General features: G+C 63.8%; 3 protein-coding genes across 15 annotated transcripts in view; 2 read left to right on the top strand and 1 right to left on the bottom strand.

The window, feature by feature from the left end:
* Positions 1 to 300: 300 nt before the first annotated feature.
* PHF1 (PHD finger protein 1) lies at positions 301 to 10905 on the top strand. The gene is made up of 15 exons (XM_090129003.1): positions 301 to 547; positions 1898 to 1995; positions 2078 to 2159; positions 2245 to 2340; positions 2424 to 2506; positions 4071 to 4219; positions 4304 to 4399; positions 4526 to 4594; positions 6404 to 6527; positions 7107 to 7174; positions 8037 to 8183; positions 8341 to 8389; positions 9502 to 9557; positions 9700 to 9759; positions 10686 to 10905. The coding sequence occupies exons 2-15, from the start codon at positions 1900 to 1902 to the stop codon at positions 10903 to 10905; spliced, it is 1395 nt and encodes a 464-aa protein (XP_089985129.1). The 5' UTR covers positions 301 to 547; positions 1898 to 1899.
* An 855-nt stretch (positions 10906 to 11760) lies between these two features.
* Positions 11761 to 15335, bottom strand: CUTA (cutA divalent cation tolerance homolog). Its single transcript, XM_090129203.1, has 6 exons — positions 15252 to 15335; positions 14166 to 14329; positions 13139 to 13198; positions 13004 to 13049; positions 12045 to 12094; positions 11761 to 11949 (listed from the first exon to the last, which is right to left on the bottom strand). The coding sequence occupies exons 1-6, from the start codon at positions 15267 to 15269 to the stop codon at positions 11817 to 11819; spliced, it is 471 nt and encodes a 156-aa protein (XP_089985329.1). The 5' UTR covers positions 15270 to 15335; the 3' UTR covers positions 11761 to 11816.
* A 1557-nt stretch (positions 15336 to 16892) lies between these two features.
* SYNGAP1 (synaptic Ras GTPase activating protein 1) overlaps positions 16893 to 26167 on the top strand; it is a 31331-nt gene continuing 22056 nt past the window's right edge. For 12 of the 13 annotated variants that reach the window (XR_016461006.1, XM_090129065.1, XM_090129064.1 and 9 more), the window contains exons 1-3: positions 16893 to 16980; positions 21033 to 21157; positions 21246 to 21351. Coding sequence is in view for 9 of the 13 variants with exons in the window: in XM_090129065.1 (XP_089985191.1) it covers positions 16959 to 16980; positions 21033 to 21157; positions 21246 to 21351 (253 nt within the window). In the remaining 4 variants the exon portion in view is untranslated. Of the gene's footprint in view, positions 16981 to 21032; positions 21158 to 21245; positions 21352 to 26167 lie in introns of those variants that run through there. The other variant, XM_090129059.1, reaches the window with a different exon arrangement.

Below are 26167 nucleotides of genomic sequence, written 5' to 3'. Positions count from 1 at the left end.
CCGAATTCCCAAGGTCCCAACCCCAACATCCCAACCCCAATCCCAAAACCCCACCCCTATATCCCAACCCCAACATGCCAATGCCAAAACCCCTACTGCTATATCCCATCCCCAATGTCCCAACACCCCAACATCCCAACCCCAATCCCAAAATCCCGACCCCAACATCCCAACCCCAATGTCCCAACCCCAATCCCAAAACCCCGACCCCAAAATCCCGACCCCAACATCCCACCCCCCCCCCCAATGGGGTGGGAGTGGCCAGGCGGCGGTGGGCGTGGTTATAACCAGAGTGGGCGTGGCTACGAGAGGATGGGCGTGGTTTGCTCTGCCGCGTGGGTGGAGCTATGGAAGGGGTGGGCGTGGCTATGAGAGGAGTAGGCGGGGCTGTAACCCGGGTGGGCGTGGCTACAGACGCGCTGGGCGTGGCCCCGGTGGGGGCCGTTCGGTGCCGCCGTCCCTCGGAGCCCCCCCTCCCGGACCCCCCCATCCACCCGTCGCAGCCGTTTGACGTCATCACTCCGCGCCGCTCTGCTCGGAGCCTCCGGTAAGGGCAGCCCCGGCCCCCCCGCAGCCCCCCCCCCCCGCTTAAAAATAGGGCCCCCCCCTCACGTTGCCCCCCCCGCCCCCCCATCCTGTGCCCCCCCCCAAAATATTGGGACGACCCACAAATCTGCCCCCCCCCCCCCAGATTGGGGCCCCACCGCCATAACCCGGGACCCCCCCATCCTAAAACGCCCCCCCCCAGATGGGACCCCCACTCCGTTCCCCCCCCCAGAAAAAAAAAATTAGACCCCCCCCCCCCCCCAATTTCAGGCTGCCCTCATTTTGCCCCCCCCCCAAAAAAAAACTGTGACCCCCCCCAAATTTCAGCCCCCCCCCCAATAACTCAGAGTCCCCCCCCCCAATTTAGGGCCCCCCCCACCTTACACCCCCACCCCAAATTTAAGACCCCCCCCTCCAATTTCATCCCCCCACCCCAAGGTTCTCCCCCCCCAATTTAAGACTCCCTTATGACCCCCCCTCAATTAAGCCCCCCCCCATTTTATTCCCTCAAATTAAGACCCCCCCCCCGCTGTGTTTCCCCTTCCAAATTAGAATCCCCTCAAATTTAACCCCCCCCCACAATTAATGACCCCCTTATCACCTCCCCCAATTAAGCCCCCCCCCCATTGTGGCCCCCCCCAAAATTAAAGACCCCCCCCCTCCCCCACGGTTCCCCTTCCAATTTAACCCCCCCCCCCCCCCCAAATTAGGACCCCTTTATCACCCCCCTCAATTAAGCCCCCCCCCATTTAAACCCCCCCATCGTGCCTCCCAATCAATGGACCCATATTGCGCCCCCCCCAAATTAAGACCCCCCCCCCGTGGCTCCCCTTCAACTTTAGCCCCCCCATCCCCAATTCAGCCCCCCCCAATTAATCATCCCCTTATCACCCCCTCTAATTAAGCCCCCCCCCCATTGTGGCCTCCCCACAGATTAAGACCCCCCCCCCTGCGGTTCCCCTTCAACTTTAGGGCCCCCCCCATCCCCAATTTACCCCCCCCGCAATTAATGACCCCCTTATCCCCCCCCCCTCATTTATCCCCCCATTGTCCCCCCCCATTAATTAATAGCTCCCCCCATTTTGCCTCCCAATTAACAGACCCCCACTGTGCCCCCCCAATTAAGAGGCCCCCATTTTGCCTCCCAATTAATAGACCCCCCTCTGCCCCCCCAATTAATTAAAAGCCCCCCCCATTGTTCCTCTCTCCAATTTAAGCCCCCTTATCACCCCCCCAAATTAAGACCCCCCCCTTCCCAGTTCCACTTCCACTGTACCCCCCCCCCCCAATTTAGGACCCCCTTATCCCCCCCCCCATTTAACCCCCCCCATTGTGCCCCCCCCCCCCCCAGCCATGACCCCCCCGGTGCCCCCCCCCCGTTTTTGGGAGGGCCAGGACGTTTTGGCGCGTTGGACCGACGGCCTCCTCTACCTGGGCACCATCAAAAAGGTCCGTGCGCCCCCCCCCCTTTAATTAATTACCCTCATTAATTAATTACCCCCACTAATTAACTAATTGCCCCCCCCCATAGGTGGACAGCGCCCGCAGCGCCTGCCTGGTGCGGTTTGAGGACAACTCCCAGTTCCTCGTCCTTTGGAAAGACATCAGCCCGGGTAACGGCGTTAATTGCACTCGTTACGCTAACGAGGACCCCCCGCTCTTCTTAATTAATGACCCCCCCCCCCAATAATTAATTAGCGGCGGTGCCGGGGGGGGACCAACTGTGCTGCGTCTGCTCCGGCCCCGCGCTCAGCCCCGAGAACCTCCTCGTCCGCTGCCACAAATGCGGCCACGGTGAGCCCCCCCCAATTAATTAATTAACACGTTCGTTAATTAACCCGCCTAGTAATTTGTCCCGTCCCCCCCCCATTTTTCAGCCTATCACCAGCAGTGCCACCGCCCCCCCCCCCACCTTGGCACCTGGATGTGTCGGCGCTGCGTCTTCGCCGTGGCCACCAAGGTGGGACCCCCCCCAATTTAAGGCCCCCCCCCCAATTTAGGCCCCCCCCAATTTAAGACCCCCCCATCAAATTTTGGACCCCCCCTCAATTTATAACCCCCCCTCAATTTAACCCCTCTCCCCCCCCACTTTAATTTAGGACCCCCCCTTAATTCAGGACACCCCCCCGTCCAATTTAGGACCCCCCCACCACCAAAACCCGTGACCCCCTCCAAAAATACCCTGATTCCCAATGTAGGACCCCCTCCTCCAATCAAGGACCCTTCTCTTGTGCCCCCCCACCAGAATTATGACCCCCCCCCCATTGTGTCCCCCCCCCAAAAAGACTCTATGAACCCCATTTTAGGCCCCCCCCCAAAAAAAACTGGGACCCCCCCAAAAAATGCCCTGATTCCCAATGTAGGACCCCCCCCCCCAATTTCAGACCCCTCTCTTGTGCCCCCCCTCACCCAAAACTATGGTGTCATCCCCCCCCCCAAAAAAAAACCATTTCAGGACCCCCCCACACCCAAAACACTGCGCCCCCCCCCCTCAATTTCACCCCCCTAATTTAAGACCCCCCCCATATAAGACCCCCCCCACTTAACACCCCCCAACCCCCCCCAATTTAGGCCCCTCCCCCCAACTCCCCCAATTTACAACCCCCCCCCCCCACTTTATGACCCCCCACCCCCCAATACCCACACATGGGGGGGGGGCTTTATTCTGCCGTGCCCCCCCCCGAAGCCCCCCAATTTAGCCCCCCCCCAATTTACAATCTCTTCTCCTTTATAACCCCCCAACCCCCCCCTTTATGACCCCCAAGCCCCCCACACCCCTCAATACACGTGGGGGGGGCCTTTATTCTTTATTCTGCCATGCCCCCCCCCCCCAACTATCCCCAATTTAGGCCCCCCCCAATTTAACTCCCCCCACCCCCCCCCCAATTTACAACCCCTCCTCCTTTATAACCCCCCCGTTTATGACCCCCCACCCCCCTCAATACACGTGGGGGGGGCTTTATTCTTTATTCTGCCATGCCCCCCCCCCCAACTCCCCCCAATTTAGGCCCCCCCCCCAATTTAACTCCCCCCAAATCCCCCCCAATTTACAACCCCTTCTCCTTTATAACCCCCCCAATTTACAATCTCTCCTCCTTTATAGCCCCCCAACCCCCCCTTTATGACCCCCCACACCCACACACGGGGGGGGGCGCTTTATTCTGCTGTGCCCCCACCCCCCCAATTTAGCCCCCCCCCCAATTTAACTCCCCCCAACCCCCCCAATTTACAACCTCCCCTCCTTTATACCCCCCCAAACCCCCCCCTTACAACCCCCCGCCCCCCAATACCCACACACACACGGGGGGGGGGGCAGCATTATCCCACTGTGCCCCCCCGACCCCCCCCAGTTTAGGGCTCCCCCCCAATTTAACTCCCCCCAGTTTACAACCTCCCCTCCCTTATACCCCCCCAACCCCCCCCTTACGACCCCCCGCCCCCCCATTACCCACACACACGGGGGGGGGGGGCACCATTATCCCGCCGTGCCCCCCCCCCCCCACGACCCCCCCCCAATTTTGCAGCGGGGGGGGGCTGCCCGCCGCGGGCGCCAGGCGCTGGCGATGCTGCGCATGAAGGCGGCGCTGCCCTACGCCCTGCACAGCCTGGACTGGGACCCCCCCCACCTCGCCAACCGCCAGCAGTGCTACTGCTACTGCGGGGGGCCGGGACAGTGAGTGCCCCCCCCTCCTCATATCAAACCCCGACCCCCCCCCGGTGGGTTTGTAAGCCCTTATTTCCCCCGGGGGGGGCGCAGATGGAGCGCGAAGATGCTGCAGTGCGGCGGCTGCCGGCAGTGGTTCCACGAGGCGTGCACACAGTGCCTGCCCAAACCGCTGCTCTACGGCGACCGGTGAGCTCTGTTCTGGGGGGGGCGCGTTCACAGACCCCCCCGTATATCCTTACGTATCCCCCCCCCCCCCGAACCCGCACCTAAAATGGTGGTTTTTCGCCCCCCCCCCCCCCAAAAAATGGTGAGGTTTTACGCCTTCGAGTGCTGCGTGTGCACAGGGGGGGCGGAGAGCGTCCGGCGGCTGCCGCTGCGATGGTGAGGGGGGGCTTCATCTGGGGGGGGGCTTCATCGGGGGGGGGGGCTTCATCTGGGGGGGGGCTTCATTTGGAGGGGGGGCTTCATCTGGGGGGGGCTTCATCTGGGGGGGGGCGCTTGGGGGGGCTGTTGGGGTGACACTGTGCTCCCTAATGTGGGACCCCCCCCCAGTATGGGGTCACACTTCCCAGTATAAGAGCTCACACCAGTACAAAAATCCCCCCCAGTATGAAGGGCCCCCCCAGTATGGTACCCCCCCAGTATGGGACCCCCCCCTCCCACTGTGAATTCACATTTCCCAGTATAAGGACTCACACCAGTATGAAAATACATCCCCCCCAGTATGAGGGCCCCCCCAGTATGGGATCCCCACTCTCCCAGTATGGATTCACATTTCCTAGTATAAGGATTCACACCAGTGTGAAGATCGCCCCCCCCCCCTACTATGGGATGCCCCCCTCCCACTATGGATTCACACTTCCCAGTATAAAGACTCACAGTAGTATGAGGACCCCCCCAAGTAGGGACCCCCCCAGTATGAGACCCCCCCCCTCCCAGTATGGACTCACGTTTCCCAGTATAAGGACTCACACCAGTATGAAGGCTGCCCCCCCCCAGTATGAATACATCACCCTCCAGTACAGAGCCCCCCTCCTCCCAGTATGGTGTTCCATTTCCCAGTGTGGGCCCCCCCCCAATATGAAGATACCCCCATCCCAGTATGGGGCTCTGTTTCCCCATAGCCCCCCCATATTCCCCATTACGCCCCATATCCCCCCAGACCTCCCCACATAGCCCCCCCACAGCCCCCATTGTGCCCCATATCCCCCCATACCCCTACCACAACCCCCCCACACCCCCCTGACCCTCACAGGCCCCCCATAATCCCCCCCACATCCCCCATTGTACCCCACATCCCCCCATACCTCCCCCCATACCCCCCATTGTGCCCCATATCCCCCCATACCTCCGCCCACAACCCCCCCACACCCCCCATTGTGCCCCATATCCCCCCACAACCCCCCCGCACCCCCCATTGCCCCCCCGTCCCCCCATACCTCCCCCCACACCCCCCATTGTGCCCCAAATCCCCCCATAGCCCCCCATACCCCCCCACAATCCCCCATTGTGCCCCATTGTGCCCCATACCCCCCCACAGCCCCTCCACAGCCCCCATTGCCCCCCATATCCCTCCATACCCCCCCAGCAACCCCCCATTGTGCCCCATATGCCCCCATACCCCCTCCCACACCCCCCATTGTGCCCCATACCCCCCCCACAACCCCCCATTGTGCCCCCCATTGTGCCCCATTGTGCCCCATACCCCCCACACAACCCCCCCACAGCTCCCACTGTGCCCCATATCCCCCCATACCCCCCCACAAGCCCCCCAACCCCCATTGCCCCCCCTGTCCCCCCATACCTCCCCCCACAGCCCCCATTGTGCCCCATATCCCCCCATCCCTCCCCCCATAGCCCCCCCATAGCCCCCATTGTACCCCAAATCCCCCCATTGCCCCCCATGCCCCCCCACAAGCCCCCCGACCCCCATTCACCCCCATATCCCCCCATCCCTCCCCCCACAGCCCCCATTGTGCCCCATATCCCCCCATACCTCCCCCCATATCCCCCCACAGCCCCCATTGTGCCCCATATCCCCCGATCCCTCCCCCCACAGCCCCCATTGTGCCCCATTGCCCCCCATATCCCCCCATACCCCCCCCAGCAACCCCCCATTGCGCCCTGTATCCCCCCCCACCCCCCCACGACCCCCCCATAGCCCCCCGACCCCCACGGCCGGTCCCTTAGGGTGGACGTGGCGCACCTGGCGCTGTACCACCTGAGCGTGTGCTGCAACAAGAAATACTTCGACCTGGAGCGCGAGATCCTGCCCTTCCTCAACGCGCACTGGGACGCGCTGCTGCTGGGACAGGTGCGCGGGGCCGGGGGTGCAAGGGGGGAGGTGGGGGGCTGTGGGGGGTATGGGGCATAAGGGGGGCTCTGTGGGGTGCTATGGGGCGCAAGGGGGGGATGTGGTTCACGGGGGGGAGGTGGGGCACAATGGGGGAATGTGGGGCATAATGGGGTCTATGGGGCAGGGGGGGCCTGGGGGCGGGGTCTGTGGGGCACAATTGGGGATATTGGGCATGACGGGGGGATGTGGGGTGTAATGGGGGGATGTGGGGCACAGTGGGGGAGGTGAGGCACAATAGGGGGATATGGGGCACAATGGGGTCTATGGGGCCAGGGGGCACGGGGGGGGGTCTATGGGGCACAGTGGGGGTCTATGGGGCACAATGGGGGATATGGGGCACAATGGAGGCTGTAGGGGGGTCTGTGGGGCACAGTGGGGTCTATGGGACATGGGGGGGTCAGGGGGACACAGTGGGGGGATCTGTGGGGGGCACAGTGGGGGATGTGGGGGGGTCTTATGGGGCACAGGGGGGATCTGTGGGGCACAGGGGGATGTGGGGCAGTGGGGGGTGTGTGGGGCAGCGTTCCCCCCCCACAGCTGGCTCAGACCCCCAAGGCGGAGCGGCGCGCGCTGCTGCTGGGAGCGCTGAGCGCCCATAAGGACCGGTGCGTGCGGCCCCACGAGCGCCGCTGCTCACCCCAAAACCCCGAGTCCCCCCCAAACTCCCCGTTTGTGCCCCCAGACCCCCGAGATCAGCCCCCAATCTCAGCCCAGATCCCCCTTAACTCCCCAAATCCCCTTATGTCCCCCCAAAGCCCCTGAAGCCCCCCAGCCCCGCTGCTCCTCCATCCAAACCCCTTTAATTCTCACCCCAAAACCCCTTTCGTTGCCCCCAACACCTCCCCCAAACCCCTTCATCCCCCCCAGCCCTCCCAAATCTGCCCCCAAACCACTTTATCCCCCCCAAGCCCCCATTTTCCCCCACAGACACTTTTATGTCCCCCCAACCCCTTTTTTATCCCCCCAATCCCTTTATCTGCCCCCCCAGCCCCCCCGTTCTCACCCCAAATCCCCCGTAACTCCCCCCAAAACCCCTTTAATTCTCTCCAAATCCCCCAATCTCCCCCCAAACCCCTTTATGCCCCCCCAACCCCTTTATCTCCACCCCCAATCTGCCCCAAACCCCATTATCTGCCCCTCAACTCCCCCCAGTCTCCCCACAAATCCCTTTAACCCCCCCCAAACCCCATTACCTCCCCCCAGACCCCTTTATACCCCCCCAAACCCCACTGAAACCCCTTTACACCCCCCCCAAATCCCCCTTAACCCCCCCAAACCCCCAACTGCCCCCAATCTGCCCCCCAACCCCTTTCTGCCCCCCCAGACCCATTTATACCCCCCCAAATCCCCCTTAACCCCCCCAAACCCCCCAATCTGCCCCCCAACCCCTTTATCTCCCCCCCCAGACCCCGTTATACCCCCAAATCCCCCCCCCATTCTCACCCCAACCCCCCCATCCCCCCCCAGCTTTGTTTCAGGCCGGGAGATGAAGAAGCGGAAGGGGCTCTTTGGGCTGCAGAACCGAATCCCCCCCCCGCTGCCCCCCGATTTTCCGGGGCCGCCCCCCCCCGCCGCCGCCCCCCCCCTGGGTGCCGCCCCGCTCACTGACTGCAGGTGAGCGGCCGCGGCCGCCCTGCTAGGTAACGGCGGGGGACCCCAAAAACAACACCCCCCCCCAAAAAAAAACCCCTTCGCCCCCCCTTAAAGACCCCCCCCCCAAATACCCCAAAATACCCCCAAAATCCGCTGCCCCCCCCCCCCTTTCTTGCAGCCCCGCAGCACAGCACAACCGACGGCGCGCGGCCCCAAAAAGCACAGAGGTGAGGGGGGGGCGACCCCCATGTTTGGGGTGGGGGTCCCAGGATTTGGGGTGGGGGTCCCTTGGGATTTGGGGTGGGGGTCTCCCCCTCTCATCCTTGATTTGGGGTGGGGGTCCTCCAGGATTCAGGGTTGGGATCTTCCAGGATTTGGGGTGGGGGTCCCCCTCTCTTGTCCTTAATTTGGGGTGGGGGGTCCCCTCCTCTTGTCCCTGTTTTGGGGTGGGGGTCCCCAAGATTTGAGGTGGGGGTCCTCTAGGATTTGGATCCCCTATATAATTGGGCTGGGGGTCCCCCCCCTCCTGTCCCCGATTTGGGTTGGGGTCCCAATAAGTTTGGGGTGGGGGTCCCCTAAGATTTAGGAGTAGGGATCCCCCAGAACTTTGGGGCTGAAATCTTCCAGGATTTGGGGTGGGGGTCCCCATATGTTTGATGCTGGGGTCCCTTGGGATTTGGGGTGGGGGTCCGTTATCTATTTGGGGTCAAGATTCTCTGGGATTTAGGGTGAGGGTCTTCTGGGGTTTGAGCTGGGGATCCCCCAGGTTTTAGGGTCGAGGTCCCCTGGATTTGGGGTGGGGGTCTCCCATACATTTGGGGTCAAAGTTCCCTGGGATTTGGGGTGAGGGTCCTCCAGGCTTTGGGATGGGGGTTTCCCGTATATTTGGGGTTGGGGTCTCCCATACATTTGGGGTGGGAGTCACCCAGGTTTTAGAGTCGGGGTCCCGCATCTATTGGGGGTCAAAGTTTCCTGAGATTTGGGGTGGGGGTCCTCCATACATTTGGGGTGGGGGTCACCCAGGTTTTAGGGTTGAAGTCCCCTGGATTTGGGGTGGGGGTCCCCCATGTATTTGGGGTCAAAGTTCCCTGGGATTTGGGGTTGGGGTCTCCCATACCTTTGGGGTGGGGGTCCCTCTTCTACCTGGGGTCAAGGTTCCCTGGGATTTGGGGTGGGGGTCCCTCATACATTTGGGGTGGAGGTTTCTCCTACATTTGGGGTGAGTGTCCTGCGGGATTTGGGGTGGGGGTCCCCATGGATTTGGGGTGGGGGTCCCCATGGATTTGGGGCTGGGGTCTCCTCCACAAAGACGTTTTTTGGGCCCCCCCCGATGTTGCAGAGCCGCCCCAGCAGCGCCTACAACTTCCGGCGCACGGACGCGCGCTGCTCCGAAAGGTTTGGGGAAATCGGGGCCTTTTTGGGGCTTCTGGGGTCGGTGGGGGTTTTTTGGGGGTGGGGGGGGGTCGAGGATTTGGGGGAGGGGGGGCAGGGTGGGATTTTGGGGCGTTTTGAGGCGATTTTGGGGGTTTTTCTGCAGCGCTCCCATTCGGATGTTCGCCTCCTTCCATCCTTCAGCCAACAACGCCCGCAGCCTCAGGTGGGGGGGGGGAAGTGGGGGGGGGGGAAAAATGGGGAGGGGGGGCACCGAAATGGGGGGGGCAAAAATGGGGAGGGGGGGCACCGAAATGGGGGGGGGGTACCGAAATGGGGGGGGCAAAAATGGGGGTAAATGGAGGGGGAGGGAGGAAGGGGTACCAAAATGGGGGTAAATGGAGGGAGGGGGGGCAAAAATGGGGGGAAACGAGATGGGGGGGGGGGGCAAAAATGGGGGTAAATGGAGGGGGGGAGGAAGGGGGGGGGCACCAAAATGGGGGCAAATGGATGGAGGGAGGGCAAAAATGGGGGGGGGGGCAAAAATGGGGCTAAATGGAGGGGGGCGGGAGAAGAAGGGGGGGCACCAAAATGGGGGTAAATGGGGGGGGGGGGGAATGGGGGGGGCAGTAAGGAGGGGGTAAAAGTGGAGGTAAAGGGGGAAGGGGGGGCAAAAATTGGGGAGGGGCACCAAAATGGAGGCGGTTAATAGGAGCTGGGGGGGGTAAAAATGGGGGGGCGGACAAAAATGGGGGTAAATGAGGGGAGGGGAGATAAAAGGGGGGGGCAAAAATGGGGGGGCACTAGAAGAGGGGGGGTAAAAATGGAGGTAAAGGGGGAAGGAGGAGACCAAAATGGGGGGGCACCAAAATGGGGGGGGGCAAAAATGGGGGGAGATGGGGGGGGGGGGGGATGGGATGGGGCAAATTGGGGAGGGGGGAGCAAAAGGGGGGAATGGGGAGGGGGCAACAAGGGGGGGAGCAAAATTGGGGGGGGCACCAAAATTTTGGGGGTAAAACTGGGGGTAAATCGGGGGGAGGAGGGGTAAAAACTGGGGGGGGCACCGAAGGGAGGGAAATGGGGGTGGGGGGGGGGGGGCACTGGGACCTTCATAACGACCCCCCCATTTTTGGTGCCCCCCCCCCCCAATAGGACGACCCCCGCCAGCCCCGAACCGGAGAGCCCCGAGCGCCGCCCCCCCCCGCGTCCCAAACGCGCCCCCCCCCGCGGAGCCCCCCCCCCAGATTCGCTCCCCCCCAGCCCCAAAACAGCCGCCCCCCCCCGGGACCCCCCCGCGCGGGTCCTGGCCCGGAGGGTGACGTTGGACGGCACCGTTCAGTATTTGGTGGAGTGGGGGGGGGGCGTCCTATGAAACCCCCCCCCCAAAATAAAATGAGGGGGCGCCCGAAATGGGGACCCCCCCCTTAAAAGGCTTTTTCCATTCTAAGTATTTTAATCTTTTTTTTTGGGGGGGGGGGGCAGACATGTCAATATGTGCCCCCCCCCCCCCAGGGGGGGATGAATGGCATCGATTGAAGGCAGCGCAGTTATTGGGGGGGGGCACGAAAAAGAGAGACCCCCCCCAAATGATGGACCCCCCCTCCACAAAATGGGGACCCCCCCCAAAATGAGGGAGACCCCCCCCAAAGTGCGGACCCCCCCCACCATCAAGGAGCCCCCACCCCACAATGAGGAAAAGCCCCCAAATACGGGGACCCCCCCTCGCCCCCCCCCATTGTCCTCATTGTGGGGGGGCTTTGCTTTGTGGGGGGGTCAATGAGGGGGGGGTCATGGGGGTGTCACGATGTGGGGGGGTCACTGTGGGGGGGTTATTTTGGGGGGTTATGGGGGGGGCACTGTTGGGGGGGTTATGGGGGGGTGACGGAGGGGGGGTCGCTTTGGGGGGGGCTATGGGGGGGTCACTGCGGGGGGGGCACTGTTGGAGGGGGGTATGGGGGGGGGATCATTGGGGGGGTTTGTGGGGGGGGTTCTCTGGTGGGGGTTATGGGGGGGGGGCACTGGGGGGGGTGTTATGGGGGTTGCTGTTGGGGGGGGTCACTGGGGGGGGTCACCACTGAGGGGGTTATCGGGGGGTCGCTGTTGGGGGGGTCACTGTGGGGGGGTCACTATTGAGGGGGTTATGGGGGGGTCACTATGGGGGGGTCGCTGTTGGGGGTTCTGGGGGGGGGGTCACCATTGAGGGGGTTATGGGGGGGTCACTGTTGGGGGGATTATGGGGGGGGGTCACTGTGAGGGTGTCATTGTGGGGGGGCTATGGGGGGGTCAGTGTTGGGGGGTCGCCGTGGGGGGGTCGCCGTTTGGGGGCACGCTGTCCTGCACCCACTGCAGGTACGGCGCGTTGCCCTGCGCCACCGGCACTGCCACCACCTCGGGCACCTCGTAGGGGTGTGCGGACCTGGGGGGGGGGGCACATTGAGTGGGGGGGGGTTGTGTGTGTGTGCCCCCCCCCTCCCCCCCCCCGCAGTGTCACTGCAGGGTCTGGCAACTCACCGCACAAATTCGGTCAGAGCCGGAACGCGGGAAGTGCGGGTTTTGATCATCTGTGGGGACAGGGGGGCGGTGGGGGGGTTGGGGGGGTGTTGGGGGGGGGTTGGGGGGGGCATGGGGAAGATGGGGGGGTGGGGGGGACATTATGGGGGATGTGGGGGACATGGGGGGATGTGGGGGGGTGGCATTGGGGGGGATATGGGAGGGGACATTGGGGGGGGATATGGTAGGATGGGGGGGGACATTGCGGGGGACGTTGGGGGGGGCAGTATGGGGTCGGGGGTGTGGGGGGGTGACATTGGGGAGGGGGATATGGGGGACGTGGGGGGGGAATGGGGGGTCGCTGGAAGGGGGTATGGGGGCTGTGGGGGATGTAGAGGGGATCTGGGGGGGTGACTTGGGGGGGGACATTGGGGGGGATATGGGGGACATGGGGGGTGTATGGGGTTGGAGATGTGGGGGGGTGACATTGGGGAGGGGAATATGGGGGGGGTACGGGGGGGTGACATTTGGAGGGGGACATGGGGGGTATGGGGGGGATATGGGGGGGGATATGGGGTCACATGGGGGGTGATATGGGGGGGGGACATGGAGGGTGACATGGGGCTGGGGGGCACTGGTGGGGTGCCATAGGGCTGGGGACATGGGGGGGGAAGATGGGGGGGGGGGGACATGGGGCTGGGGATGTCAGGGGGGCGTGGGGGGGTTGGGGACACACAGGGGTGACACAGAGTGAGGAGATGGGGGGGACGTGGGGGGGGGGTGACACGGGGCTGGGGACATGGGGGCTGATGTGGGGCTGGGGGGCACCTGTGGGGGGCCAGAGGGTTGGGGATATGATGGGGGGGGACATGGGGGGGACGCAGGGTTGGGGACACAGCTGGGGACATTTTTGGGGTGATGTGGGGGGGACACGGGGGGGGGGACAGATGTGGGGTTGGGGACACGTGGGGACACCTCACCAGCAGCACCTCGCTGTCCTCCTCCACTTTCCCCTTCCACTCGTAGCTGTGGGGGGGGAGGGGGGGACACACAAAGGGGTGAGGGACCCCCGACCCCACAGTGTCCCCACAGTGTCCCCACAGTGCCGCACTCACATGGAGGTGACACGCGGCACGATGTTGACGCACGCCGCCAACTTCTGCTCCACCATCGCCCTGGGGGGGTCCATGGGGTCACCGCGCTGTCATCCCCCCCCCATGTCCCCAGCCCCATTGTGTCCCCCACTGCCACCACCGTATCCCCTCCCCCCCCATCGCCTCCCCATCCCAAAGTCCCCCGTTGTCCCCTCCCGTTGTCCCCCCCCATTGTGTCCCCATGTCCCCACTGTTCCCCCCCCCATCGCCTCCCCGTCCCCACCGCCCCCCCATGGCCCCATCCCAAAGTCCCCCATTGTCCCCCCATTGTGTCCCCAGCCCCATTATCCCCCATTGTCCCCACTGTGTCCCCCCCCATTGTGTCTCCATGTCCCCATAGTGTCCCACTGTCCCCATCCACCCCCACTGTCCCCCCCCATTGTCCCCCCATGGCCCCACCCCGAAGTCCCCTGGTGTCCCCATTGTCCCCATTGTCCCCACAGTGTCCCCCCGTTGCCTCCAGTGTCCCCTTCCATTGTGTCCCCACATTCCCACTGTCCCCCCCACGGTGTCCCATGTCCCCATCCATGCCCACTGTCCCCCTGGTGTCCCCCCCCCCGTGAGATCCCCCATTGTCCCCCGATGTTCCCCCACAGCGTCCCCCCATTGTGTTCCCACCTCAGCATCCCCCATTGTCCCCACTCTCACTCCCATTGTCCCCTGTGTCCCCATTCCCATTGTCCCCACTGTGGCCCCGATTGTCCCCAGTGCCCCCCCATAATGTCCCCATGTCCCCATCGTCCCCCCATGTCCCCATCCACCATTGTTCTCCATTGTCCCTATTGTGTCCCCATTGTCCCCCCATTGTCCCCAACCATTCCCAGTCCCCCCCGTGTCCCCATCCCCACTGCGTCCCCCATTGTCCCCATCCGTCCCCATTGTTCTCCACTGTCCCCCATTGTCCCCATCCGTCCCCATTGCTCCCCATTGTCCCCACTGTGTCCCCGTGTCCCCACCCCCATTGTCCCCACTGTGTCCCCCCCCTCACCGCGCCATCCTGGTGGCCACGTCCTCGTTGGGACAGGTGACGAACGCGGCCGAGACGCTGCCAGCTGAGTACGGATCTCCTGCGGCCGCCATCGCCGTCAGCCGCCGGCACAGGGAGAGCAGCAGCGGCGCCGTCGTCACCGTCAGCAGCGCCAACGTCAGCGCCTGCCGGGACGTCCGCGTATATCGCGATATGCCAACGGTACGGCGCCACATCCGGCGTATATCGCCATACCTGGCGTGCTGCGTGATGTCTGACGCATTGATATACCTGCTGTGTCACGATATGGCGCCATATCCGGCGTGTATCGCGATACCTGGCATCAGCGTGTGACACCTGATGCGTTACGATACCTCACGTGTCACGATACCCAACATATATTGTGATATCTGGCATATATCGCGATACCTGGCACAGCACGTGACACCTGATACATTACGACATCTCACGTGTCGTGATATCCAATGTACCATAATATCTAACGTATATTGCAATACACGGCATACTGTGTGACATCCAACGTTACAATTAGTGACATGTCACAATATCTGACATAAACCACAATATGTAGCGTGCTGTGTGCCATCTGATGCGTTACAATAACTGACGTATTGCGATATCTGATATGTGTCACGACACCTGGCATTTATTGCAATACCTGGTGCACTGTGTGTCTCTGATGCCCTATGATACCTGCATATCATGACATTCAATGTAGATCACAACGTCTGACTTGCGTTGTGATACTCACCTCACCACAGCACATCTGCCACAATACGATACCTGATTTGTCACAACAGCCCCATGTCACGATATTCCCCATGTCTCGATACCATGTCATGATACCCCCAATGTCACGATACCATGTCGTGATATCCAACACATCACAACACCCAGACTGGGTGACGCAATGCTCCCCATGTCACAATATCCACCATGTCGCGACACGCAGCCGCCATGTGCTCTCCCCCGTATCGCGACACCCGCCCCGCCCCCCCACGGCCTGCGCTCTATCACGGCCTCCTGGCCCTACTCACACCCCCGCCGCGATATCGCGATACCCCGCCCCGATATCGCGACACTCACGCCCAGAGCCGCTCTCATGGCCCGGGAGCCCCCACCCGGAAGTGCCCCGCCCTCGTGCCCCGCCCACCGGAAGTGCCCCGCCCCCCTTCCCGCCGCACCGTTCCCGCCCGCACGGCCGCGCTCGTGTCTTTCCGCCGCCCACGTGACCGCCGGCACCGCCTCACGACGTCATCGCGCCGCGCGCGCGCGAGGAGGAGGGCGGGGTCACGTGGGCGGTGGCGGCGTCACGTGGAGGGGGGAGGCGGGCGCGTGACGCGGGCCGTGCGCACAGCGCCCCCTTGCGCCGCGGCCAATCAGAGCGCGGGGGGCGGGGCCCGGCGAGGGGGCGGGGCCTGGCGAGGAGGCGGGGCTTCAGCTCCCACGCGCGTGTGCGGCCCCAGTTGGGGGGGGGGCGGGGGGCACTGGGAGAACTGGGATGGGGGCGCGAGTGATGCCGAGAGCACTGGGGCGGGGACACGGGAAGGGACTGGGAGCGCTGGTGACGCTGGGACGGGGGCTCGGGTGGCGCTGGTGGCCACTGGGAGCGCTGGGAACACTGGAAGAGGGGCACTGGTGGCACTGGGAGCTCTGGGATTGGGACAAGGCTGGCACTGGGGGCACTGGGAGCACTGGGAGCACTGGGAGCACTGGTGCCGCTGAATGGCGGTGCTGGGGGTGCTGGGACGGGAGCACAGGGGACACTGGGAGCACTGGCGTGGGGATATGGAGGCACTGGGAGCACTGGGAACACTGAGACATGCGGACTGGTGGCACTGGGAGCACTGGGATGGGACACTGGGAGGGATGGGGACACACTGGTGGCACTGGGAGCACTGGGATGGGGCACTGGGGTCCCTTTATCACTGGGTTGAGGGTCATGGGTGGCACTGGGAGCGCTGGTGGCACTGGGATGGGGCACTGGGGGCACTGGGGCGTGCATACTGGTGGCACTGGTGGCACTGGGATGGGGCACTGGGGGGACTGGGAGCACCGGTGGCCCTGAGATGGATCAATGGGGGCACTGGGAGAACTGGAGTGGGGCACTGGGAGGCCTGGCATGGATCACTGGTGGCACTGGGAGCACTGGGATGTGCATACTGGTGCCACTGGGATGTGCATACTGGTGCCACTGGGAGCGCTGGGACGGATCTCTGGTGGCACTGGGAGCACTGGGATATGTATACTGGGAGTGCTGGGACATGCATACTGGTGGCACTGGGAGCACTGGGATTTCCATACTGGTGGCACTGGGAGCACTGGGATGTGCATAGTGGTGGCACTGGGAGCACTGGGATTTGCATACTGGTGGCACTGGGAGCACTGGGATGTGCATACTGGGAGTGCTGAGATGTGTGTACTGGTGGCACTGGGAGCACTGGGATGTGCATACTGGTGGCACTGGGATGTGTGTACTGGTGGCACTGGGATGTGCATACTGGTGGCACTGGGATGTGTGTACTGGTGGCACTGGGATGTGCATACTGGTGGCACTGGGAGCGCTGGGATGTGCATACTGGTGGCACTGGGATGTGCATACTGGTGGCACTGGGACGCCTCTCCCTCGCACCGCCATCCCCGCCCCCCCCCGGCCCCATTAACCCCTTCGCTGCCGCCCCCTCCCCCTCCCCCCCCCCGGCCCCGCCCCCCCTCCGGTCCCTCCCCCCCCCGGTTCCCCCCCCGCTCCGCTCCCGGCGCGGGGACAGCGGCGGAGGCAGCGACCCACCAGCCATGTCCTATGTCCCCTTCCGAGGTGGGGGCCGCGGGGGGGGCGGGGGGATTTGGGGAGGGGGGGACGGAAGGCGGGGGGGGTCGAGAACGGGGGATGGGATGGGGGGGGCGGCGGGATTTGGGGGCGTCGGAAGCGGGGGTGGAAGGAGTGGGAAGGGGGGGGGGAAATGGGAGCGCAGGGGGGGTTGGGAGGGGGGGGGCTGGGGGGGGTGGGAAGCGGGGGGCGGCCGGACAGGGAGGGAGAGCGGGGCTGGAAACGGGCGGCGGCGGTACGGGGGGGCCGGGGTGGGGGGGCGTACGGGGGGCTGGGTCCCAGTTACACCAGTATGGGGGGATGGATCCCAGTTACACCAGTATGGGGGGATGGATCCCAGTTACACCGGTATGGGGGGATGGAGCCCAGTCAGACCAGTATGGAGGATGCTGGATACCAGTGATACCAGTATGGGGGTCTGGATCCCATTGATACCAGTATGGAGGATGCTGGGTCCCAGTGATACCAGTATGGAGGGATGCTGGGTCCCAGTGATGATCCCAGTGCTGCCAGTACTGGGCAATGCTGGATCCCAGTCATACTGGTACCGAGGGATGCTGGATCCCAGTCAGACCAGCATGGGGGATGCTGGATCCCAGTCAGACCAGTACTGGGCAATGCCGGATCCCAGTCAGACCAGTACTGGGCAATGCTGGATCCGAGGGCTGCCGGTAGTGGGCTGATGGTGGGACTGGGAGCTACTGGTACTGGGGATACTGGTGTGGGGGATACTGGAGTGGGGCCAGCAGTACTGGGGATACTGGTTTGAGGCACAGCAGTACTGGAGATACTGGTGTGGGGCACAGTGGTACTGGGGATGCTGGTGTGGGGGATACTGGTGTGGGGCACACTGATACTGGGGATACTGGTGTGGGGCACAGCAGTACTGGGGATGCTGGTGTGGGGGATACTGGTGTGGGGCACACTGATACTGGGGATACTGGTGTGGGGCACAGCAGTACTGGGGATGCTGGTGTGGGGCACACTGATACTGGGGATGCTGGTGTGGGGGATACTGGTGTGGGGCACAGAGGTACTGGGGATGCTGGTGTGGGGCACAGAGGTACTGGGGATACTGGTGTGGGGCACAGCATTACTGGGGATGCTGGTATGGGGGATACTGGTGTGAGGCACAGTGATACTGGGGATACTGGTGTGGGGCTCAGAGGTACTGGGGATACTGGTGTGGGGCACAGTGATACTGGGGATGCTGTTGTGGGGCACACATACTGGGGATGCTGGTGTGGGGCACACATACTGGGGATGCTGGTGTGGGGCACACATACTGGGGATGCTGGTAGCGGCGCTGCCACGCCGGGCGCAGTGCTGCACCACGTGGGTGTTGTGCTGGGGGTGTTGGGATGGAGCAGAGCTGCTCCTGGGCAGGCTGTGTGTGGGGGTGTTGGTGCTGCGGGGGCTGTCGTGGGGGTGTTGGTGCCGGGGAGGGTGGGGGGTGTTGTCGGTGCGGGTGTCGGTGGGGTGCTGTTACTGGGAGGGCTGTTGCTGGGGGTGCTGTCAGTGGGGTGCTGGGTGTCGTTGGGGGTGTTGTTGCTATGGGTGCTGGGTGTTGGTGGGGGGGGTGTTGGTGGTGTTGCTGGGGTGTTGTCGGGGTGCTGCTACTGGGAGGGTTGTTGCTGGGGGTGATGTCAGTGGGGCTGTTGGGGTGTTGCTGGGGGTGCTGAGGGTGGTGGGGTGGGGGTGTTGTTGCTGGGGGTGTTGTTGGGGGTGCTGGGTGTTGTTGCTGGGGATGTTGTTGCTATGGGTGCTGGGTGTTGCTGGGGGTGTTGTTGCTATGGGTGCTGGGGGTGTTGCTGGGGGTGCTGTCAGTGGGGCTGTTGTTGTCAGGGTGTTGGTGCTGGGGGTGCTGTTGCTGGGGGTGTCGTCAGTGGGGTTGTTGGTGTTGGGGTGCTGTTGCTGGGGGTGTTGTCAGTGGGGTTGTTGGTGTTGGGGTGCTGTTGCTGGGGGTGTTGTCAGTGGGGTTGTTGGTGTTGGGGTGTTGCTGCTGGCAGTGCTGTCACCGGGGTGTCGGTACCGGTGATGGCGGTACCGGGGGTGGCAGTGCCGGTACCGGGCCGTGCTGTCACCACAGCAACACGGGGTCACCTCTCAGCCCCCCGTTCCCCCCTCCCCCCCCAACCCCGGGCTGGGGGGGCCCACGGGGACGGCCCTGACCCACTTGGAAATGGGGCCGGGGCCTGGGGCAGCACGCAGCCTGCAGGACTTAGGGGGAGCAGGTCCTGGAAGGGAGCAGGGCTTATAGGGGAGCAGGGCTTATAGGGGAGCAGGTCCTGGAAGGGAGCAGGGTTTTAGGGGTACAGGTCCTGTGGGGGAGCAGGATTTATAGGGGAGCAGGGTTTATAGGGGTACAGGTCCTGTAAGGGAGCAGGATTTTAGGGGTACGGATCCTGTAAGGGAACAGGCTTTATAGGGGAGCAGGTCCTTTAGGGGAGCAGGATTTATAGGGATACAGGTCCTGTAAGGGAGCAGGATTTATCGGGGAGCAGGGTTTATAGGGGAGCAGGTCCTGTAAGGGAACAGGTTTTATAGGGGTACAGGTCCTATGGGGGAGCAGGATGTTAGGGGAACAGGTCCTGTAAGGGAACAGGCTTTATAGGGGTACAGGTCCTGTAAGGGAGCAGGATTTTAGGGGAACAGGTCCTGTAAGGGAACAGGCTTTATAGGGGTACAGGTCCTGTAAGGGAGCAGGATTTTAGGGGAACAGGTCCTGTAAGGGAACAGGCTTTATAGGGGTAAAGGTCCTGTAAGGGAACAGGATTCTAGGGGAACAGGTCCCGTAAGGGAACAGGTCCTGTCGCGGTGGCGATTCTATAGGGGAGCAGGCCTTATGAGAGTGCAGGCTTTAAGGGGGTTCAGGCTTTCTGGGGCGCAGATCCTATAGGGGAACAGGTCTTATAGGGGAGTCGGCTTTATGGGGGGGCAGGGGTTCAGGCCATGTAGAAACGCAGGTCCTATAGAGGAGCAGTGCTAAAGGGGGGCGGTCCTGTAGGGGTGAGGCCTTAAGGGGGTCTCAGGCCTTACGGTGGAGCAGGCTTTGTAGAACAGGAGGTTCTGTGGGGTTTGGGGCCTTGTAGGGTTTCAGGCCTCATTGGGGTGCAGGCCTCAGTGTGGGAGCTGGCCTTGTGGGGGGGTGGCTTTGGGTTTTATGGGGGGTCCAAGCTTTGGGGGGGGGAGGGGGGTTGGGCCTAGGGCTTGGAGGGGTTATGGGGTTTTTGGGGGAGATTTGGGGTTTTGTGTGGGGGTATCCAGGCCTCGGAGTGGGCTGCGGGCCTTGTGGGGGGAGGTAGGCCTGCAGGGAGGGGAGGGGTCCTGGGCTTTTGGGGGGGGGGTTCTGAGGGGTTGTGGGGGGTCTGAAGCTTTACTGGGGGGGGCTCTGAGCTTTATGGGGGGCTTTGGGGGGGATTTGGGGCTGTGTGGGGTCTCCAGGCTTTATAGGGGGAGCTAGGCCTCAAGTGGGGTCCTGTGCTTTGTGGGGGGGTCTGAAGCTTTGCAGGGGGGTGCAGTGCTTTATGTGGGGCCCGGGGCTTTTGTGGGAGGTTTTTTTTGGGGGGGGGGAGTTTGGAGATTTGTGGGTGGGGGGTTCAGGGCTTTATGGGGGCTGCAGGCTTTGCGGGGGAAGGTAGGCCTCAGGGGGGTCCTGGGCTTTGTGGGGGGGGTTCTGAGCTCTGGGGGGACTGGTCTGAAGCTCTGTGTGTGTGGGGGGGGGGGTCCTGGGCTTAATGGGGGGAATTTGGGGCATTGTGGGGGGGTGTGGGGGCATTACAGCTGGAAGGAGGCTGCAGGCTTTGTGGAGAGAACTAGGCCTTAAAGGGGGGGGTCCTGGGCTTTGTGCGGGGGTCTGAAGCTTTGTGGGAGGGGTCGGGAGGTTTTTCTTTTGGGGGGGGGTTCAGGGCTCTGCGTGGGGTCGGGGGCTTTATGGGAGGCGTTCCGGGGGGATTTGAGGCTTTAGGGGGGGATGTTGGCCTCAGGAGGGGTCCCGGCTTTACAAGGACCCCCCCGGGACCCTCTGCCCCCCCCCCCAGATGTGCGAGGAGCCCCCCTGGCCCGCGGGCCCTACGGCCCCCCCGCAGCCTACGATCGGCCGGGCTGGAACCCGCGGTTCTGCATCATCTCGGGCAACCAGCTGCTGATGTTGGACGAGGAGGAGGTGAGCGTCCGTCTGGGGCTTTTGATTTTGGGGAGGGGGTTTGGTGATGTGCTGATGCTGTGCCCCCCCCCCCCCCCCCCCCCCACAGATTCACCCCCTGCTCATCCGGGACCGGCGTGGGGAGCCGTGCAGGAGCAAACTGCTGCGCAGGACCGTCAGCGTCCCCGTGGAGGGGCGGCCGCCCGGGGAGCACGGTGCGAGGGGGGGACCCCAAAAGGGGACCCTACAACTGGGGGAGGGGGTTCGAGTAGGGGGTGGGGGGAGCGGAAGGGATGTGGATCCGAGTGGGGAGGGCCCAGAAGCGGGCTTGAATTGGAGGGACTAAATGGGGGGGGGTCCTAAAATGGTGGTGGGACCTCAAGTGGATCCAAGCGGGGAGACCCCAAATGTGGGTCTGAATGAGGGAGCCTAAAATGGTGGCGGGACCCTGAGTGGGTCCGTATGAGGAGACCCCAAATGCGGGTCTGGGTGGGGGATCCTAAAATGGTGGTGGGCCCCCAAAATGGACAAGGAACCCCAAAAAGGATGGACCCTAAAATGGCTGGGGGGACCCAAAGTGGGCTCGGATATGGAGACCCCAAAAAATGGCCCTGAATGGGGGACCCTAAAATGGTGGTGGGACCCGAACGGATCCGCGTGGGGAGACCCCAAAAGTGGCTCTGAGTGGGAGACCCCCGAATGGTGGTGGGACCCCACAGTGGGGGGACCCCAAATAGAAGGGGGGGCACAGTGGGGTGCTGACCCTCCCCCCCCCCCCCCTCCATCCCGCCTCCATCCCATAATGCTCCTCCCGGAGGCGCGCGGGTGCCCGGCAACGGTTGCTGGGAAACCCCGGGAGGAGGCGGTGCTGTGGCTGTGTCCCCCCCGCCCCCCCCCGGATTGGGGACACCGGGGGTGGCACTTGGGGACAGCGCTGTCCCCGCGGCCCTGTGGTGGCACCCACGTGTCCGGGGCCACCCTGAGCCCTGTCCCCATCCCTGGTGCTGTCACTTTGGTGGCGGGGGCCACCCCACCCCTGTCCCCATCCCTGTCCCCAAATGGTGACACCTGGATGTCCAGGGCCACCTCCATCCCTGTTCCCATCCCTGTCCCCAAATGGTGACACCTGGATGTCCATGGCCACCCCACCCCTGTCCCCACTGCTGGTGGTGTCACTTTGCTGTCTGGGGCTACCCCATCCCTGTCCCCATCTTTGTCCCCAGTGGTGTCACCTGGATGTCCAGGGCCACCTCCATCCCTGTCCCCATCCGTGGTGGTGTCACTCTGATGTCTGGGGCCACCCCTGTCCCCATGCCTGTCCCCATCCCTGTCCCCAGATGGTGACACCTGGATCTCCATGGCCACCCCACCCCTGTCCCCATTTCTGGCGGTGTCACCTGAATGTCCAGGGCCACCTCCATCCCTGTCCCCATCCCTGGTGGTGTCACTTTGCTGTCTGGGGCCATTCCTGTCCCCATCCCTGTCCCCATCTTTGTCCCCAGTGGTGTCACCTGGATGTCCAGGGTCACCCCATCCCTGTCCCCATCCGTGGTGGTGTCACTCTGATGTCTGGGGCCACCCCTGTCCCCATCCCTGTCCCCAAATGATGTCACCTGGATGTCCAGGGCCACCTCCATCCCTGTCCCCATTGCTGGTGGTGTCACTTTGGTGTCTGGGGCCACTGCATCCCTGTCCCCATCTTTGTCCCTAATGGCGACCCCAGGATGTGCAAGGCCACTTCTGCCCCTGTCCTTGTCCCCATCACTGCTGGTGTCATTCTGCTGTTCAGGGCCACCCCATCCCTGTCCCCATCCGTGGTGGTGTCACTGATGTCTGGGGCCACCCCTGTCCCCACCCCTGTCCCCAGTGGCATCACCTGGATCTCCAGGGCCACCCCATCCCTGTCCCCATCCCTGTCCCCAAATGGTGTCACCTGGATCTCCATGGCCATCCCACCCCTGTCCCCATTTCTGATGGTGTCACCTGAATGTCCAGGGCCACCTCCATCCCTGTCCCCACCCCTGTCCCCATTGCTGGGTGTCACTTAGGGCACTGGGGTCACCCCACCCCTGTCCCCATTCCCGGCTGTCCGAGGCCCCCCCCCCCATTCCCACCCCTATGACTACGGGGGGGCTCAGCCCGCGGCGCCGCCCCTTCCCCGCCCCCTTCCCCCCCCCCCCCACTTCCTCCGGCGTTAAAAAAAGCGGCGGCGTTGCCATGGCGACAGCGACATTTTTTGGGGGGGGGGGCACTGCCACCTCCAGTGCCGCCCGCAGTGTCCCCAGGCCCCCCCCCCCCGATGTCCCCCAGTGTATCCAGACCCTCTGTGTCCCCCGATGTCCCCTCGTTGCCCCTCCACCCCCCCAATGTCCCCCATTGGTCCTCCCTGCCCCCCAGTGTCCCCCAAATGTCCCCCATTGTCTTCAGCATCCCCTGAATGACCCCCGGTGTCCCCCATCGCCCCTCTATTGCCCCCAGTGTCCCCCTAATGACCCCCATTGACCCCAGTGTGCCCCCAGTGTGTCCCCATTGCCCCCCCAGTGTCCCCGTAATGTCCCCCATTATCTTCAGTGTCCCCCATTGCCCCTCTGTTGCCCCCATTGCCCCCCCCAGTGTTCCCCATTGCCCTCAGTGTCCCCTTACAGACCCCCCCCCATCGCCCCTCTGATGACCCCCATTGACCCCAATTTGTCCCCAGTTTGTCCCCGTTGCCTCCCAGTGTCCCCCGTTATCTTCAGTGTCTCCTGAAAGACCCCCCAGTGTCCCCTCACAGACCCCCCAGTGCCCCCCTAATGTCCCCAATGTCCCCCATTGCCCCCCAGTGTCCCCTCACAGACCCCCAGTGCCCCCCTAATGTCCCCAATGTCCCCCATTGCCCCCCAGTGTCTCCTCACGGACCCCTTAGTGCCCCCCCAATGCCCCCCATTGGCCCTCATTGCCCCCATCGCCCCCCCAGTGTCCCCCCAATGTCCCCCATTGCCCCCAGTTTCCCCTTACAGATCCCCCAGTGCCCCCCCAATGCCCCCCATTGGTCCTCAGTGCCCCCCCGTGCCCCCCAGTGTCCCCCATTGCCCCCAGTGTCCCCTCACAGACCCCTTAGTGCCCCCCAATGCCCCCCATTGGCCCTCATTGCCCCCCCGTGCCCCCCCCCCTCCGCCCCCATTCCCCCCATTGCCCCCATCGCACCGCGGCGGCGGGGAGGGGGCGGGGCGCGGTCTCCATAGCAACCCCACCTCTCCTGGCGAAGCCCCGCCCCCTCTCGCTCGAGCCCCGCCCCCTGGCCGGCTCAGGCCCCGCCCCCTCCCGCGTTCTTTTCGCGGGGCGGCGCCGCGCGCTCCCGAGGTGAGTGCGGGGGGGGGGGGGCGGCGGGGGCGGAGCTTCGTCGGGAGCGCGCGCGCGCGCCGTCCGGGGGCAGCGGCAGCGCGGGGAGCGGCGGAGGAGAGACGTGGGGAGGGGGGGGGCGAGTGTGCAAGGTTGGGGGGGGCGAGTGTGCAACGGGGTGAGTGTGCGGCGGGTACCGTGCGTGGGGGGAGGGGGCGGCGTGCGGAGAGAGGGGGGGGCGTGGGAAAAAATAGCGGGGCGAGGGGGGAGATAACGGAGGGGGGGGAGGGAACGGGGGGAGCGTGCAAAGAGCGGGGGTGTGCAAAGAGCGGGGGGCGAGTGTGCAAATAGAGCGGCGGGTGTGCAAAGAGCGGGCGGAGCGGGCGTGCCGCTGGGGGGCCCGGGAGTGTGCACGGAGGGTGGGGGGTGTGCAGAGGGGCCGGTGAGTGTGCAAAGGGGCCGGGGAGCGTGCAAGGGCAGGGAGTGGGGGGAGCGTGCAGGGCTCGCGGGGAGCGTGCACAGCTGGTGCTGAGCGTGCACGGTTGCTATGGAGCGTGCACACCTGGAGGTGAGCGTGCAACGCTGGCAGTGAGCGTGCAAGGCTCTCGGGGTGACGGAGAGAGCAGGGATTGCAGGCAGCGTGCACGGCTGGCACTGAGCGTGCAAGGCAGGGAGAGAGCGTTCAAGGCTGACAGCGGGTGTGCAAGGCTCTCGGGGCGTGCAGTGATTGTGCACAGGTGGAGGGAGGTGCATGCACAGGGGAGCCCAGTGAGTGTGCAATGAGCGTGCAAAGGGCCAGGGCTGAGGGCTGAGGAGGCACCGGGTGTGCAACGAGCGTGTGAATGGCTGCAAGGGGGGGCACGGCCTGCAGGGAGCGTGCAAAGCTCCAGGGCTGAGCGTGCAGGGCTGCTGGTGAGCGTGCAAGGCTGGAGGGCGCGAAGCTCTGAGGTGAGGGGTCAGTTTGCACGAGCAGAGGTGAGTGTGCACAGCTCTGAGGCCGTGCACTGCTGGAGATGAGCGTGTGATGCTGTAGAGCTGTGTGTGCAAGGCTCCCAGCAAAGTGTGAGCTTGCACAATTTCAGGTGAACGTGCAAGGCTGTAGTGGTGTGTGTGCAAAGCTCCCAGGTGCAGTGTGAGCTTGCACAACTGTAGGGGAGAGTGCAAGCTTCATGCACTGAGTGTGAGCAAGTCCAGCACTGTGAGTTTGCACAATGGCAGATGAGTGTGCAAGGAGTTAGGGCTGCTTGTGCAAAGCTTCAGGGTTCAGCATGCACTCGCACTGGCAGTGAGTGTGCAAAGCTCCAGAGCTGAGTGTGCAGAGCTTGAGGTCTCAGGGCACTCTTGCACTCTTGGAGGTGAGTGTGCAAAGCTGTAGGGCTCAGTGTGCACATGCAGGTGAGCGTGCAAGGCTCCAGGGCTGTGCGTGCAAAGCTCGTGGGCGCAGTGTGAGCTTGCACGCCTGCAGGTGAGCGTGCAAAACCATCATGCACAGTGTGAGCTGACACGAGGAGAGGTGAGCGTGCAAGCTTCGTGCACTGAGTGTGCACAGCTCCAGTGCGTGCACGCGGGGAGGTGAGCGTGCAAGGTGGCTGGCTTGCGTGTGTGAGGCTCGTGCGAGGCGCGTGCGAGGCCTTAGGGTCACAGAGCTGAGCGTGCAAAGCTCCCCGTGTCCAAGCGTGCGGAGGTGAGCGTGCGAGGCTGGCTGGGCAC

The sequence above is a fragment of the Phasianus colchicus genome, chromosome 35, assembly GCF_987193195.1.
Source record: "Phasianus colchicus chromosome 35, bPhaCol1.hap1.1, whole genome shotgun sequence".
In the NCBI taxonomy this organism is placed as follows: domain Eukaryota; kingdom Metazoa; phylum Chordata; class Aves; order Galliformes; family Phasianidae; genus Phasianus; species Phasianus colchicus.
The sequence above is the reverse complement of the archived record's forward strand: the minus strand, read 5'-3'. Positions and strand labels throughout refer to the sequence as shown.